The sequence below is a fragment of the Arvicola amphibius genome, chromosome 12 (genome assembly GCF_903992535.2).
Source record: "Arvicola amphibius chromosome 12, mArvAmp1.2, whole genome shotgun sequence".
In the NCBI taxonomy this organism is placed as follows: domain Eukaryota; kingdom Metazoa; phylum Chordata; class Mammalia; order Rodentia; family Cricetidae; genus Arvicola; species Arvicola amphibius.
In genome coordinates, this window is record NC_052058.2 from 67,708,834 (window position 1) to 67,724,371 (window position 15,538).

Consider the following 15,538-nt stretch of genomic DNA (forward strand, 5'->3'; position numbering starts at 1 on the left):
GCTGTAACTGAACATTTTTTTTAATTTACAAAAGCTATAATACTTGCCTTTGTTTCAACACTTCAGAGATTCTCCACTCTGTCCTTCTCTCTCTCCCCGCCTCTCTCTCTCTCTCTGACTGGTCTGACTTGATAGCCCAGGCTGACCTGAACACAAAACTCTCCTGTTTCCTGAGGAAGCAATGACAGGTGTACACCAGCATGCCCTGCTCTGGCTTATTTTCACAGAAACAATAAACACTTTTCTTTATAGATTCTGCTCTGTCATATGAATGAGATAAAACTTAGAGTAAAAAGTACAACCGAGAAAAATATTTGGAAAGAAAATGAGTAACTTCTGGAAAACATCTCCACCGGGGGAAGCATAAGAGTGAACTAAAGATAACATCCCGGTCTATGCTCACCATGCCAGGGCTGCCAGTTAGTACAGAAGTGCAGAATGCCCAGGATTCACACATCAGGGGAGTTCGACCCCTTGTGCTCCACAGAGGGACTCCGTTCAGCTCTAAATACATTCACTGACTGTCTCTTTCTTATTGAGCCCAGGCTCTGTGATCACAGACATGTATATCTATCAGCCCACAGATTCAGGATGCATGCAGCACGCACATAAAAGGTGGGGAAGTCTCCCGTGATGACAGGTGCTCAGTAGACTTGGGCACAGGGAACATAGCTAAACGAAGGTGAGTCCTCAGGCATAGTATCTTGGTCCTGGAGCTGACCTAGACCAGCCTTATCAGGTTCCAAACAGGGTCCCCAGGGAGAGGACCAGGGAGGAAAGAGAAATAAAGGGATAGTGAGAGGAGATAGGCTCGGGCGGACTGCAAAAGCTGACCCAAGCCCGCAGGTGTGTTAATAGCACAGCTCTTCTTTATACCCCCTAAATGGGGAAGCAAAAATCTAATTGGTAAAGATCATTCCTCAGACAGCAGAATTGCAGGGAGCTCAGAATACCTCGAGTTCCCCTTTAGTAAGCTGCATTCTGAGATAGCAAACAAAACATTTCCCATTTCAGTGTCTGGAACATTTGACTACATACATACGAGGGAAATGTCAAGCAGTTCCTGGACTATGCCCTTCCACTGCAGAGGCCCTGGCACCAGTCCACAGCCCGCGTTGTCTCTCAGGACTCTGGCTAAGTGAGGAGCAAAATGTTCACTCTCGTCATTAGGCTCTCCTGGCTGTCTCCAGCCCAAGCTAGCCCCCAACATGGAGCCAAGAGACAGGCTGAACTTTGAAGGATGAGTGGAGGTGAATGAGCTAGCAAAGTTGTTAAGGGAAGCCATGGGAACTGAGGCGAGAGCAGCCAGTACACAGCCACTTCTGCAGCTGCTCCTACTGTCTCCCCCGTCCTCTCTGCTTCTCATCTTTGTAAAGCAGTGGTTCTTACCCTGTGAATCGTGACCCCACAGGGATTGCCTATCAGATATTTACATTGTGATTCATAAAGGTAACAAAGTTACAGTTATGAAGTAACAACAAAAGTAGTTTTATGGCTGGGGTCACCACAACATGAGGAACTGAATTAAAAGGTCAGAGTAATAGAAAGGTTGGGAATGTCTGGTGTAGTTCAACCAGAGATAACTACAAAAAGCCTGAAACCAACTGTTACTCTTCCCTGGGAAGGCTTTGGTGCCCCCCATCACTACTGAGGTGCAATCTAAGCCATTGCCTAAGGCGCCCAACATGAGGAGAATCCACCGGCAGCTCAGGGTTGGCCTCTAGCCAGTCCAGATGGGCAAACAGCAGGAGAGCCCTGAAGTTCTTGAATTAGTCATAGGTGAGACATTCTTCCAGAGTAGGAGACCATGAAATGAAGAAGGGGCGAGGGTGGGGACTGTGGTGAAGAAATGTACCATACAAAGCACTTGGTCCATGACCCAACACATGGCCTGTGATCAGGTTTTGCTAACGGAAGTATTGAGATTGAGTGAATGACACCTCAATCTGGCTCAGAAACAGTCCTGCCCTTTTCTTCCCAGAAATAGGTTCGAGCCAGGCACCCTATCCAGCACCTGCTTTTATTGTCTCTTGTTGATTTCTTCCATATGCCTCTCTTGTAGATTTAATGACCTGGTGAGTTCAGCTCATGTGCTGCAGATCAATAGAGCATACAATGAGAATGACATCGTCCTGATGCGGTCTAAACTTAACATTATTCTAAAGCTTTTCCTGATGTCTGATGTCCCTCCAAAGCTGAGGGTAAGGGGTCTCCAGCTCCACTGTAACCATTTCCCCCATAAAAACCCTAAGCCTGAGTTGGTGGGTGCCTCATAAGTCCTGGGTCAACAAGATGCCCACCTAACAAATCCACAGGACGCTCTGCCTTCTGGAGAGGCAGTGTTTCAAGGGATGTTAGGAGTCGGAGAGGCGGTGTTTCAAGGGACGTTAGGGGTCAAGAGAAGTTCTTTTCCTTTTAGAGAGCCCCTAACGATGACATGTTCCCATCCTGTGCGTAGGTCAACATCTCTGAGTCTCAGAAAGATGTCATCTTGGCTGCCATCACAGAAGGCCACCTAGACCGGACCATCTTCCATGGGGCTATCATGTCTGTCTTCCCTGTCGTCATGTACTTCTGGAAAAGGTACTTAAGTTCTCTTACCTGGTGGGTTTTCTGTCTTCCTGTGTCCCACAATTTCCAGTTCTCTGAGGAGCTAAGATGGTTGCTCTTACCCTACCCTCTACACTCTATCCTGCACTGAGCTAAGGGACAGGCAGAAGAGATCAATGCCAGAATGCTGGCCCCACGCCTCTCCTTTTCTTGTGCAATTTTGGATCAGGGGCATGTGATGTGCCCAGACTTTCCCACTAAGCATGAGGTAGACCACAGCCCCTAAGGGACAAAGTCTGTCAAGGCAGGAACTGTTTATAATAAAGAACCTCATGGAGGAAGCAGGCCAGAGCAGTTTACCATTCTACCCAATTCTCATAACCACCCCAGAGGGACAGTTCCTTGGAGAAAAGTCAGATATTCAGTTTTCTGTTGCTGCTCTCCCAAAATTCAAACAAATCTATCAAGTAACTCAGAATGGAAACCTGTCAAGGAGACTACAAGGGCCAAAGTTCAAAACTTAAATGAACAAAAATACCTACAGACCAAACACAACCTGTGCCCCTGCTTCATAACCTGTCCTGCCCAGAACTGTGCTTAGAATCTGACCTGAGATGTCTCAGCTGACTGCCAGCTCTGGCTTCCATCAGAGCCCTCTCCTGGTTCCCAAGTGGTGTGCAACCCCAATGATACCATAGCTGGCCAAAATTTTCCCTAGGGAAGCTGTCTTAGTTAGGGTTTCTATTGCGGTGAAGAGAACCCATGACATTGGAAGTTTTTATAAAGGAAAACATTTAACTGGGACTTGCTTACAGTTCAGAGGTCTAGTCCATTATCATCATAATAGGAAGCATGACAGCATGCAGGCAGACATGGTGTGGAAGAGGTAGCTGAGAATTCTACATCCAGATTGACAGGCCACAGGAAGAGAGGGTGACACTGGGCCTGGCTTGAGCATCTGAAACCTTAAAACCTACCCCTGTGACACACTTCCTCTTAAAAGGCCACACCTACTCCAACAAGGCCACACCTCCAATAATGCCACTCCTTATGAGTTTATGGGGGCCTTTTTCATTCAGAACATCACAGAAGCCTAATGGGAGTGCGTATATCATATTGTGACCCTGGCTAATAGGGTTTCCTTTAAAAGGGGGGAGGTGCTTTGGGGCTGGAGAGATGGCTCTGCAGTTAAGAGCTCTTGTAGAAGACCTGAAATCAATTCCACATCAGGCAGCTTACAACCACCTACCACCTATATAACTCTAGTTACAGGGGATATGGCTCCCTTTCCTGTCCCCTCTAGGAGCATTGTATACATATGGTGTACATGCAGGCAAATAGACACACACACACACACACACACACAAATAAAAGTACATTTTTACAATGTGCCCTTCATTAAAATAAAGGTATAGTTTTGTGGGATTGTGTCTCCTAGCAACATCAGAAGCTATACCCATAAAGAGGAACCAACATGACTGCTCAGACATGAGCTGAGCAAGGACGACACAGACACACATGCTAATGTGGCCAGGGGAGAGTCCCTACGGCCTCAGCCCTCCACAGAGAACCACAGGCAACTAAGAAATCCTGAAAGTGGGAGAAACCATCTTCCCCAGGGAAGAGAACACCAAAGGGTCAGCCCTGAAAATATACACACAAGTAGTATTATACAAGATGGGCAGGTTATAGTTAAGAACATATGTGTATATACATATATGCATGTAATCACAATTAATGAAAAGAGAGGCTGTGAATTTAAAAGAGAGCAGAGAAGGACACAGGGGAGGCTTTGGAGGGAAGAAATGGCAGGGGGAAATGATGTAATTGTATTATCTCACAAAATAAATATTAAAAACAAATAAGCACTGGAGAGATTGATCAGAGGTTAAGAGCACTGGCTGCTCTTCCAGGGGACCTGGGTTCAGTTTTTAGCACCCACATGGAAGTTTACAACTGTCTGCAGCTCCAGTTCCAGAGGATCTGCTGCCTTCTACTGGCCTTCATGGGTACTGCATGCACATGGTGCACAGACACGCGTTGCAGGCAAAACACCCCTACACATAAAATAAAAATAAAGTATCTAATAAATAAATATCGGTATAAAGTTGCTTACCAATCACTCACTTTTATTGTCCAATCCCTAAGACAAGTTATTTTATTCAAAATTTAAAGCAGTGTAAAATCTTGGTTTAAGATGAGCAATGAACCCTTTTAAATACCACTTGTTGTTCCAAACTTATTTCTACTTTTTCTATCCAGGGTTCCATAGAAATTTATCTTGAGGCTTCTTGAGGGACCAGAAACTTCTAGAAGCTATGTGTGCCTCCTTGTTTAACTTAGTGCTCAGCCTCCCTGACCCCACTATGTCCTTAGGAAGTTTAGATTTACTTTGTGGCATTTCTGAAGTCGACTCTTCACCAGCTCGTAAACTTACTGATATTTGCACAGGGTGACCTGTGATGATGTGTTCATCACAGATGAACACTCCATGTCATGAGAAGACAGTGGGGGACAAAGCCCTGGGGTCCGTGCTTCACACACGAGGAAACAGGTTCAGAGTTGCTAAGGGACTAGCTGAGAATCACCGAGGAAGTACTTAAAGCAGGATGAGCATCTCCTTTCCCCTTCCTTCCATAAACAGTTCATCTTTGCATGTTAGAGCAAAGCAGCTGTAATAACATGGTCGGACCCTTGAGGAGCAGGGAGATGGGAGCCGGCAAGACCCACACCCTTGCCCACCTCAAGGAAAGGAAGTGCAAGTGCAGACCATTAAACCTAGTCTCAACAACTGAGGAGTCCTGGGAGGAAGGGGCCAAAGCATCAGGGAAGCCACGGTGAGTGCAGGATTCTGAGGAGCCAGTTATCTTCCAGGGAAAGGCCTGCAGGAATCAGGGGAGGAATGAGGCTCTCCAGAAAAGGAAGTGTGGAGACCCCATTGGGTCCCCGGATGATTTAGTAAGGGATCAGACAGAGGCTGTGTAGCCTGACACTCAGTGAGCACAGCTGACTGCAGGCCAGGCTGGGCATAGTGGCCCCTCCACAGACTGCATCCACTATGGTTCCAAAAGGAAGTCACCCACACAGTGTTCAGGTCAGCCCTTCATTGGAGTGAGGCCTGGACAAAGAATGCCCTCAGTAGGCAGCAATCCCAATGCAGTGTTCTCTCTCTCTCTCTCTCTCTCTCTCTCTCTCTCTCTCTCTCTCTCTCTCTCTCTCCTCTCTCTCTCCCTCCCTCTCTCTCTCTCTCTCCCTCCCTCCCTCCCTCTCTCTCCTTCTCTCCCCCCTTCCTCCCTCCCTCCCTCTCTCTCCCTCCGTCCCCCCTTTCTCCCTCCCTCCCTCCCCCCTTTCTCCCTCCCTCCCTTCCCCCTCCCTCCCTTCCTCCTTCCTCCCTCCCTCCCTCCCTCCCTCTCCCCCCCCCTCTCTCTCCCTCTCTCCCCCTCTCTCCCCCCACAGTTTGGAAGGACTGGCTTCATCCAAGCTGCCTTTATTTGTTTCAGCCATTCTGTGTGACCAGAAGTCATTCTTCCCACAGGTTTTGCAACTGGAAGGCAACACGTTCTTATCAAGAGTACATGGGGAAGAAGTTTAAGGATAGAAGATCCCCGCCCAAGTCTACATACAGGTACCCACCATGGAGTGGAGGTAAGTTCACCTCGGACCTATTGCTCTATTTCTCCAGTCAGAGACATGTGAGGAGGGAACACCGGTCTGACAGGACACAGTGGCAGTGACTAGTACAGTGACCAGCACTTTAACTTGGCCCTCTGAGAACTATCGCGTGTCATATCAGTGATGAGGGGCTCCCAGGATGCTGCTGAGCACACCTGTTCCAGCCCAGATGCCGAGCATCCTGGGAATGGTGACCTCTTCGGCTCTCTTTGAAAGGCTCCCTTTCAACTGTCACCATGGAAACCTGACTATTCAAGAAGTATCTATTTTATAGAGTTAAGTGTGAAAACTAGATACCTGGTCATAAATGTCCATGTTTCATGCATATATGCAGATGTGCACGTAGACATATAGTTTTATGAAAAGGTAGAGAAAACTAGAAATTAACATAAAAGTGTTGGTAGGATTGTCTCTGGGTGCTTTGATGACTAATGGGATATATTTATTATTAGTATATATTTATATAACATATATGTGTGTATAGGCATGTGTGTATATATATGTGTGTATGTATATGTGTATATACTGCATATATATGGTATTTTGAATGAGACTGGCCCCTATAAGCTCATATTTTTGAGTACTTAGTCCCCATTTGGTGAAATTGTTTGTGTGGGAAGGACTAGGAGGTGTGGCCTTGTTGGAGGAGGTGTGTCACTTACCATTCCCAGCGTGCCTCTTCCTCATGGCAGTGGATCAAGATGTGAGCGCTGAGCTGTTCCTTCACCCTGTCATAGACCATAACCCTCTGATGTCATAAGCCAAATTAAACACTTTTATAAGTTGCCTTGTTCATGGCATTTTATCACAGCAATATAAAAATAACACACACACACACACACAACATTCTACCCCATTAACCCTCTCACCCTCAGTATTTTCTTGGTCCTTGTGCTAGTTACATTTTTCTTTTCAACTTGTCACAAGCCAGAGTAATCAGGGAAAATAAAACCTCAACTGAGAAAATGCTATTGGACTGCCTGTAGGCACGTCTGTCGGGAGTTTTCTCCACTAGTGATTGATTCTGAAAGACCCACTACACCAGGGGGCAGTGCCACCCTGGGCAGGTGGTCCCGGGTGTGTAAGAAAGCAGGCTGAGCTCTGTGGCCTCTGCTTCAGTGTTGGCCTCCTGTTGAGTTCCTGCCCTGACTCCCTTTCACGATGGACTATAAGCTCTAAGATGAAATAGACTCTTTTCTCCCCAAGTCGCTTTCGGTCATGGAAATTTTGGTCCTCAGAAATTTAGTGTTGGAGCTAAGTCTTGTGTAAAAAGAGAAAAGGAGACCTAGGGGAGTCCTGGTCAGTAATGAGGTTAAGAGGGGAGTCTCTCATGGCAAGAACCTGCTCAGCTAAGCTGGCAACTCACGAAAGGAAAAGGCCTAAAGAACCTTCTGCCTCTAAAATGCTCTGACAAGAGGAAGCTTCTGCAAATGGGATTCAAGGGGGCAGCAGAGAGTGAAGGGCCAGTTCATTAGACTTCATCAGAGAAAATGAGTCACATGAGCTGAGGAATCCGGAGTTCTGCTTCCGGTTCTCAGCCCAGACCCCAGGTCACAGACACAAAGGCTTGCCTATCAGTAATGCTCCGTCCTTGGCATGATGACCTGTGAACATTAATCAAGAGCTCCCCACCCCCCCCCACCCCCCGTAATAGAGAAGATTGGTTGCTTTGTTTTTTGGATGATGTTCTAGAGTTTGAATGAGTTTCCTTCTTTCTTCCCAGGCGACCACGCTGTCTTAAGGTTCACCTTGCTCAGAGGTGTTGAATGGTTTCGACCTCAGCAGACCCGGGAGGCCGTGGCAAATTCAATCCAAAACTGTGAGTTGGAGCTTTACTGATTGTGAAAGTTCCCTGGCCTACTGGAGAGTGGTCCAGAGTCCATATTAGCCCATTCTCTTAGCAACTGTAAAGAGCCTAAGGCCCTCCAATGGAAATGAATTGCTCAAGGCTGTACAGCTTGGGAGCGGTAGAGATGGGTGAGGAGGACTTCTCGGCCCCCATGCCAGGCTCTGTGCACAGCTCTCACCTGGATAGCCTTACCTCCTCCTTGCTTCATTTGCAGCCCCGTGAGGAAGGTGCATAAGCCTCTCTGTGCCCATTTCAGCATCACACGCCATCTCTGCTAAGAGGCCGCCACCTGCTTTCTCCTTATACATGCTCTACCTGCTGGACAGCATCTCCATCCTATACCTTCTGCTCCCTGGAGGCTCCCACTATGAGCTCCTCATGACCATAACAAGGGACTTGTTATGGTCCTTGCCTCCTTTGTCGGGAGCACAGTGTATACTTTCTCTTTCCCATCTTCAGCCTTTAAGAGCCGACTCCACTGCCAAGTGGTATCACATCGTGGCCTCTGTTTCCACACAGCCTCTCCCAGAAGGCCTTCCATTTGTTCCCAGTTGTTAACTTTTGCTTGGGGGAGGAAGTTGGGTTGCCCCTTTTCTGCTTCTCTAAGGTGGGAAATGTCAGTACAAATGCGATTCTAGTGTTCATTTTCAATCTGTTTTTACTTCCATGGGTCTATATAGCTGACATTATATCCAGATGAAAAATCTCCTAAAACAAGAATATAAGACTCCCACAAACCAGGTCTTCAGGACACCCCATACAGCATTATATATCACCTTCCCTTGCCCAGCCCCTTCCCTGGAAGGTGAAAGCAGATAACTTTGCATCAAAACGTGTCTTACAACAAAAGTAGAATGCACCATCTGGATATTACTAATAATTTCAAACCCAATAGCAACTTACTGATTTAAACCATGTATGTGGTCATTATAATTCAATACCTAAAAGACATAAAACTATGATCATAGCTATTTTATAAAAATATGTATTTATATAGAATGAAGATACCTCTAAATTTAGATCCTGATAGCCATCAAATAAGAACTATTACTGGGCTAAAGAGATAGCTCAGTGATTAAGAATGTGTACTGCTCCTGCAGAGGACCTGAGTTCAGCTCCCAGCAGCCACAACTGCTGTAACTCCAGCTGCAGAGCATCTGACACCTTTCTCTCTGAAGACATCTGCTCTTGCATGGCATACACACACCAAGTCACACATAATTAAGAATAATAAAATAGGGCCAGGCATGGTAGTGCATGTATATAATCTCAGAATTCAGGAGGCAAAGGCAGGCAGCTCTCTTGATTTTGGAGCCAACCTGGTCTATATAGTGAGTTTTAGGCCATCCAGTGCTACATAAAGAGACACTGTCTCAAAGAGGAAAAGAGGAAGAATGAGGAGGAGGAGGAGGAAGAGAAGAATTCTTAAAACTTTAGATAAAATATATTCCTAATTACACTCATTCATAAACATTCATTTTTTTTAAACTTCCAAGAATACAGTGTATTTTTTGAGTAACCAAAAAGTAAGAATGTCAGGGCCTATATTCATGTTACAATGCTATTACAACAAGGTACCATTTGGTATTCAGGAAAGCAAAGCAAAGTATTTCCAAACCCCCATAATCTCATATAATTGCATGCTTAGTCACCAGAGAGTGGAACGGTTTGAAAAGGATTGGGGGTGTGTCCTTGTTGGAGGAAGTGTGTCACAAGGGTGGGATTTGAGGTTTCAAAAGCCCATGCCAGGCCTAGTGTCTTTCTTTTTGCCTGCCGCCTGTGGATCAGGATGTAATGCTCTCAACTACTTGTAAACAGAGACTGCTCTTTTGTTGCCAGCCACCCAGACCCAAATAATCACACAGAAACTATATTAATTACAACACTGCTTAACCAATAACTTAGGTATATTCCTAACTAGCTCTTATATCTTAAATAAACTCATTTCTATTAATTTGTGTATTGCCACTAGGGCTGGCATGTTACTCCTTTGGCGGTTACATGGTGTCTGTCTGACTCCACCTTCTTTCTCCCTGCATTCAGTTTAATTTTCCCACCTACCTATATTCTGTCCTACTATAGGCCAAAGCAGCTTCTTTATTAACCAATGGTAATAAACACATTCACAGCATACAGAGGGGAATCCCACATCAGCTACTGCTCCGACTCCATGCCTGTCTGTTTTTCACCATGATGATGATGGGCTGACTCTAAAACTGTGACTAAGGCCCCAATTAAATGCTTTCTTAGATAAGCTGCCTCATGCATGGTTTCTCCTCAGAACAATAAAACAGCAACTAAGACACAAAATGGTTAGATAATGTTTATAATAATAATTAATTGTATCATTCCATGCTTTTAGTTTTTTCATATGACATACCTTTAGTACATAATCTGTTAAATAAAAATCTTTTCTCAAATGACAAAAAAATCTAATCTAGAAATAAGCACGAATAAGAAGCCAATATTGTATTTGACCCATTCATGGCAGTTGATCCCCATAAGAGTACAGGAGGAGCAGCAGGTGGGGAAGGGTCTTTCTCTTGGTGGAATGTAGCATGTGCCATGCATTCTGACTTTCTCCTTTGCATCTCTCTTAAGCTTCATCTAGCATCCTCACCCAGCCAGGCCGATCTGCCATGTCTTCTTTGCAGTTGGGTCCTTCTGCCCTGAGGTAGGTGTGTGCTACAAATCCTTGGCCAGAGATGTTCTGTCTACATGCACAATGGGCAACAGGATCAACTCCCAGAATGCAGTTCCATGTTCTGACACTGCCCTGCATGGAGAACCAAGTGGAGCCCAGAGTAGCTGAGGTCCCAGCAGTCGGGGAGGGAGATCTCTGTGTGGGTCTTTGCCCACCTCCTGTTAGGACAGGCATTTCAACATATTGTGGGGATTGTCATTTCTAAAGGAAATTCCTACACACCAGCATTTGTGTAATTTCTGTTATTTTATTTTATTAGCTGGCTTCTCTCTCCCTCTCTCTCTTTCTTCCCCCACCCCTCTCTGATGTATGTGTACATTTTCATGTCTATATGTACATGTGTACAAGTGCACATGCACATTTGTGGTTGAGCATGCAGAAGCCAAAGGTCAACAGTGGGTATCTTCCACCGTCACTTTCCACCCTATTTTTTTGCAGCAGCATCTCTCGCTGGACTTGGTGTTCACCCATTCAGCTAAACTAGCTAGCAAGTGAGTCTTAAGGATCATTCTGTTTCTTCATCCCCAACACTGGGATTTTAGGCACACTCTGTCACACCTGGCTTTTGACATGGATGTTCAGAATCCCCATGCAGGTCCTCATGCTTGGGCGGCAAGCACTTTGTTGAACCATCAGCCTCACCGTGCTCCCCCTTTTATCTCTTCTTTTAGACCAAAACTGTCCTACATTAAAAAGGAGAAAAAATAATCAAGTCAGGCCCAGAACAGAGGTGACTCGTCCCTTAGCAGCCTTTTAACATGGACAGAGCCCTTTTGGGTCAGAAATGAAATGTCCTGGCACCATCTGTAAAGATTAAGTAGGAGAATGAATGGGGCAACCCAGACACAGCAAGACCAGACTGCAATGGGTAAGGTGTGGGCAGAAAGTATGAGAGAGCCTCTTGTCCTCCCTGATTCTGGGGGGCCTATGAGTTGGTGGGTTGAGAAACCTGACCTGGGCTTAAGACATTACTCTAGAGTCCAATAACCTTGTACGAATCCTGGCTCTGGGTTGCTGAGAAATCTCATGATGGATGGATGGATGGATGGATGGATGGATGGATGGATGGATGGATGGATGGGTGGATGGATGGGTGGGTGGGTGGGTGGGTGGGTGGATGGGTGGGTGGATGGATGGATGGATGGATGGATGGATGATGTCACTGCGTACCACACCAAGTGATGTGCGATTACTCTCAGCTTTTTTTTCATTGTCTCCCATCCATTGTCTTGGTTAATCTTGACTTCTAGACAGGTGAAGAAGCTGGTGTGCTGAGCAGGGAAGTGACTTTCTGAACGTGCCACGTCCCATTCTTTGTCGTGTTTTCAATCCCATGGTGCACATCCTTGCAGCTTTCCATGCATGGAAACAGTTGCTCTTCCCTGAAGTCTGTTCACTTGATAGCTCATGGATTTTCATAGCAATTTTTTAACCTAAGCAATGGCCTTTATTTTAGAGTAACTAGACTTATTTTAAAATGCCTATTGAAAAAAGTCAGGAGTAAAATTGTTAGGAATTTATGAACAGTTCTTCAACTGGAAGGAACCGAACAACTAGCTCAATGATTCTATGGAATACAGAATTAACAAAGTTTACTAGCGAATCCTAATAAATGCCCACAAATGTGTCCTGAACTGACAGCCTTTACCCTAGACTTTCCCAAAGGATGAAACACGTTATGATGATTCAACAGGGTTTGTAACCCCTGGGACCGAAGCCATCTGATGAGACTGGGGTTGAAGTAGATAGGGAAAGATGTAGGCTTCACTTGGCCTCAGGGGAGGTCAGAGGTAGGCAAGGCTCATATAAAGTATCTCAAAGCCCCCAAGACAACCCATCCAAGGCACATACTCAGCACAAGAAAGACTCAGAAGAAAAAAATGAAGCTTCCTTTGCTTCACAGAGCTAAAACTTAAGAACAAGACTTCATAACAAGAATAGTGATAATGAAACAGAATTCTAATTGTGAAATATCAGGTAAAAATTAAGATCCCAGGGAAGGAGTGGAGAGTCTAGTTACTGGAATTGAGGTCCCTGGAAAGACCTTAATCAAAAAAGAGCAAGAGGCCTGAAGAGGATGTAGGGATACCCACAAGGAGACTGATGGGGATCAAGTAAAATGCTGACTTGGGGGGTTGTCACATGATAAAGGCCCTCCGGGAAGATTAAGACATAATTGAACTCCTACATGTTGGCAGTAGATGGGTCTCACTTAAGGAAAGACGGGTTTCATTCATCTGAGAGCTCTTTGTGTTGTTTTCTCGATCATAATAGAGAGATAAACTCATATAGCTTTGCCTATAGGCGTGGGCTGTATAATTTGCAGGGCAAAGGCCATTCCTATTTTTCTTTGTACCTCCAGTACATGACACAGTGACACATTAATAGTTTCCCCATCGATGGGTACCAAATGCACAAGTAAATGAACTGGGCTTACTGCTGGGAAAGTAGTAGAGAAAACAAACTATGAAGTCATACTGCCCCTTTTTCTGACCATAGAGTTTCCTGACCTATTACCAGAAAATCAATCGATGATCAATTACAGTCATGACAACCGCAGCAAAGAGGAAACAAGAACTGTTTCCGCTGTGGATATCTTTATAGTCCAATGATTCTTGGTGCTCAAAATTCAAGACCTTTGATTTTTCTTTCTTTAGGAAGTTCATACAGCCGTTCAGATTAAGGAGTGACCGAAAGAGACAGAAAGAAGAAAGGCAAGAGAGACTGAAGATAAGCCTCCACCTTCAGAGGAGCCTGTGAACACATCACAGAGTGACGTGACAGGTGTGATGACATCTCTCCCTCATTTCCACTGCCACTGGATCTAGACGTTTCCTCAAGAAGAGAAAGTGGCTTGGGTGCACAGCACCTTGGGGTACCAGCCCTCACACTACACAGTAACCAGGGCTGTAGGTCATTAGCCAGAATAAAAGATATGCCCTACTTACTTTCTTACATTCTTGCTCATATATTGAAGGTAAAGGAGCTGAGACCACAGAAATAAAGGATAAGGTATCAGTTACCAGAAGCTGGGAAATCAGGGTGACTCGAGGTGGTTAGCAGAAGGTGTATAGTTGAATAGAAAGAAAAAAGTTCAAAATTTTATAATGTGGCATGGTAACTGTAGCTGATAACAATATACCTCTAAATAGGAGAAAATATTTTGAATGCTCCCAACAAAGAAATAATAAAATGAGATCATAGACATGACAATGACCTGATACAGACAATGCATATTACATACATGAGTTGAAATTTCACACTGTGTCCCACAAACACATACCATTACAAGTTATTTGAAAATAAGGTGGGCTAAGTATGTAGTTCAGTGGCAGAGCACTTGCTTACAGGCCCTGTATTATTTAATCCCTAGTATCTTCTCATTTTTTCCTAAATGCAAGACACCCGGTGTCTTGGTTAATCTTTACTTGATTGGGTTGAGAGCAACCTTAGAGATAGTAAGGCATCTAATTCTGTATTGGTGTGATGGGCTTACCCAGCCACTGCTAGCTCCTGAGGGCTCTGACCTAAGGTCAATCCACCAATGAATCCATTACTTGGTGCTGTTATTGGGAGGTGATGAAGGGTAGAAGGTGGACCTAGACGTGGGAAGGAACTCATTTGGAGACCTAGCTTTCTCGGGCCTCTTCTTGTACTCGCTCTCTCTGCTTCCCTCTGATGTGATTTGAGAGAGCTTACCTACCACCTTTAAGTCCTGCCCAAGCTGGGCCAAGCATCTGTGAACTGAACTCAACTGTGAGCCAGTGAGTGGGATAGAGAGACCCACAAGCGTGCCTGGGGCAGTCCGCCCTGGACTCTGAGGAGAAAACACATTACAAGGCGCCGGGCAGCGGAGCACTAGATGGTGAGCAAATGTATGGTCTGGTGTCGGGGAGAGAGACAGAATGACTCATGTCCTGTGGGCAGAGGCAGATCTGAAGAGGGGAAAGCAGTGAGCAGCAGGTTGAAGTAGATGACTTGATGGCCATCCAGGGTCATGTTTGGGTTCATTGCCCTGTGGCAGTCATGGTCTATGTTAATGTCCTTGGCTCCTGATACCATCAAAGGCCAAGAGGATAAGGCTCTACAGAGTTGGCTCCACCCCTCACTGGCTGTAATACTAGGGAGAACTTGTTTCACGAGGTGACGCACTCGGGAGAGCAGGTCCTACACTTTGCCAGGGCAGCAAAGTAGAGCTGACCCTGTAGATAGGGATTTGGATGAGCCCTGAGGGCATGAGAGTGGTATAAAAGGTACTGCCACCCTTGCCTGTGGTGGGGTGGTGAGGGCAAGGGAAAGAGACCCTCCCTCCTAGCTCCTATCACCTGCAGCTGCTGAGGGAGCTGACCCTCCCCTTTGCCAGCTGCAGCACTCAGGGAAGTGGGCCCTGCACTTCGTCAGGGCAGCAAGCAGAGCGGATCCTGTTGACAAGAGCGTGGGTGAGCCCTGAACGGGAGATCTGGTGCCACCCCCACCTGCTGTATGGTGACATGGGTGGGGGAGAGATGCCCCCTTGCCGCCTGTGGTGGGTGGGAGAGCAGGCCCTGAGGTCATAAGAGCAGGGGAGCTGTTGTCCTCACCAGCTGCAGCACTTGGGAGAGTGGCCTCGAAACCTCTCCTGGGCAACACAGTGGAGCTGATCCTGATGGTGCAGGGTGGGTGAGCGGTTGCCAGGGCAGTGCTGGAGAGCTCACCCTAGTGCTGAGGAGGGGCGGGGGAGGGGCTGATCAGGCAACTACTCAGGCCTAGAACCAGGGTTATGA

At 46.0% G+C, this 15,538-nt stretch overlaps 1 protein-coding gene across 1 annotated transcript in view; it reads left to right on the forward strand.

Annotated features, from left to right (window-relative positions):
* Rgsl1 (regulator of G protein signaling like 1) overlaps positions 1 to 15,331 on the forward strand; it is a 61,291-nt gene extending 45,960 nt beyond the window's left edge. Inside the window, 6 exon segments of the mRNA XM_038348569.2 lie at positions 2,063 to 2,201; positions 2,459 to 2,583; positions 6,086 to 6,195; positions 7,946 to 8,041; positions 10,673 to 10,745; positions 15,139 to 15,331. Of these exon segments, the coding sequence (XP_038204497.2) occupies positions 2,063 to 2,201; positions 2,459 to 2,583; positions 6,086 to 6,195; positions 7,946 to 8,041; positions 10,673 to 10,745; positions 15,139 to 15,331 (736 nt within the window).
* Positions 15,332 to 15,538: the final 207 nt, after the last annotated feature.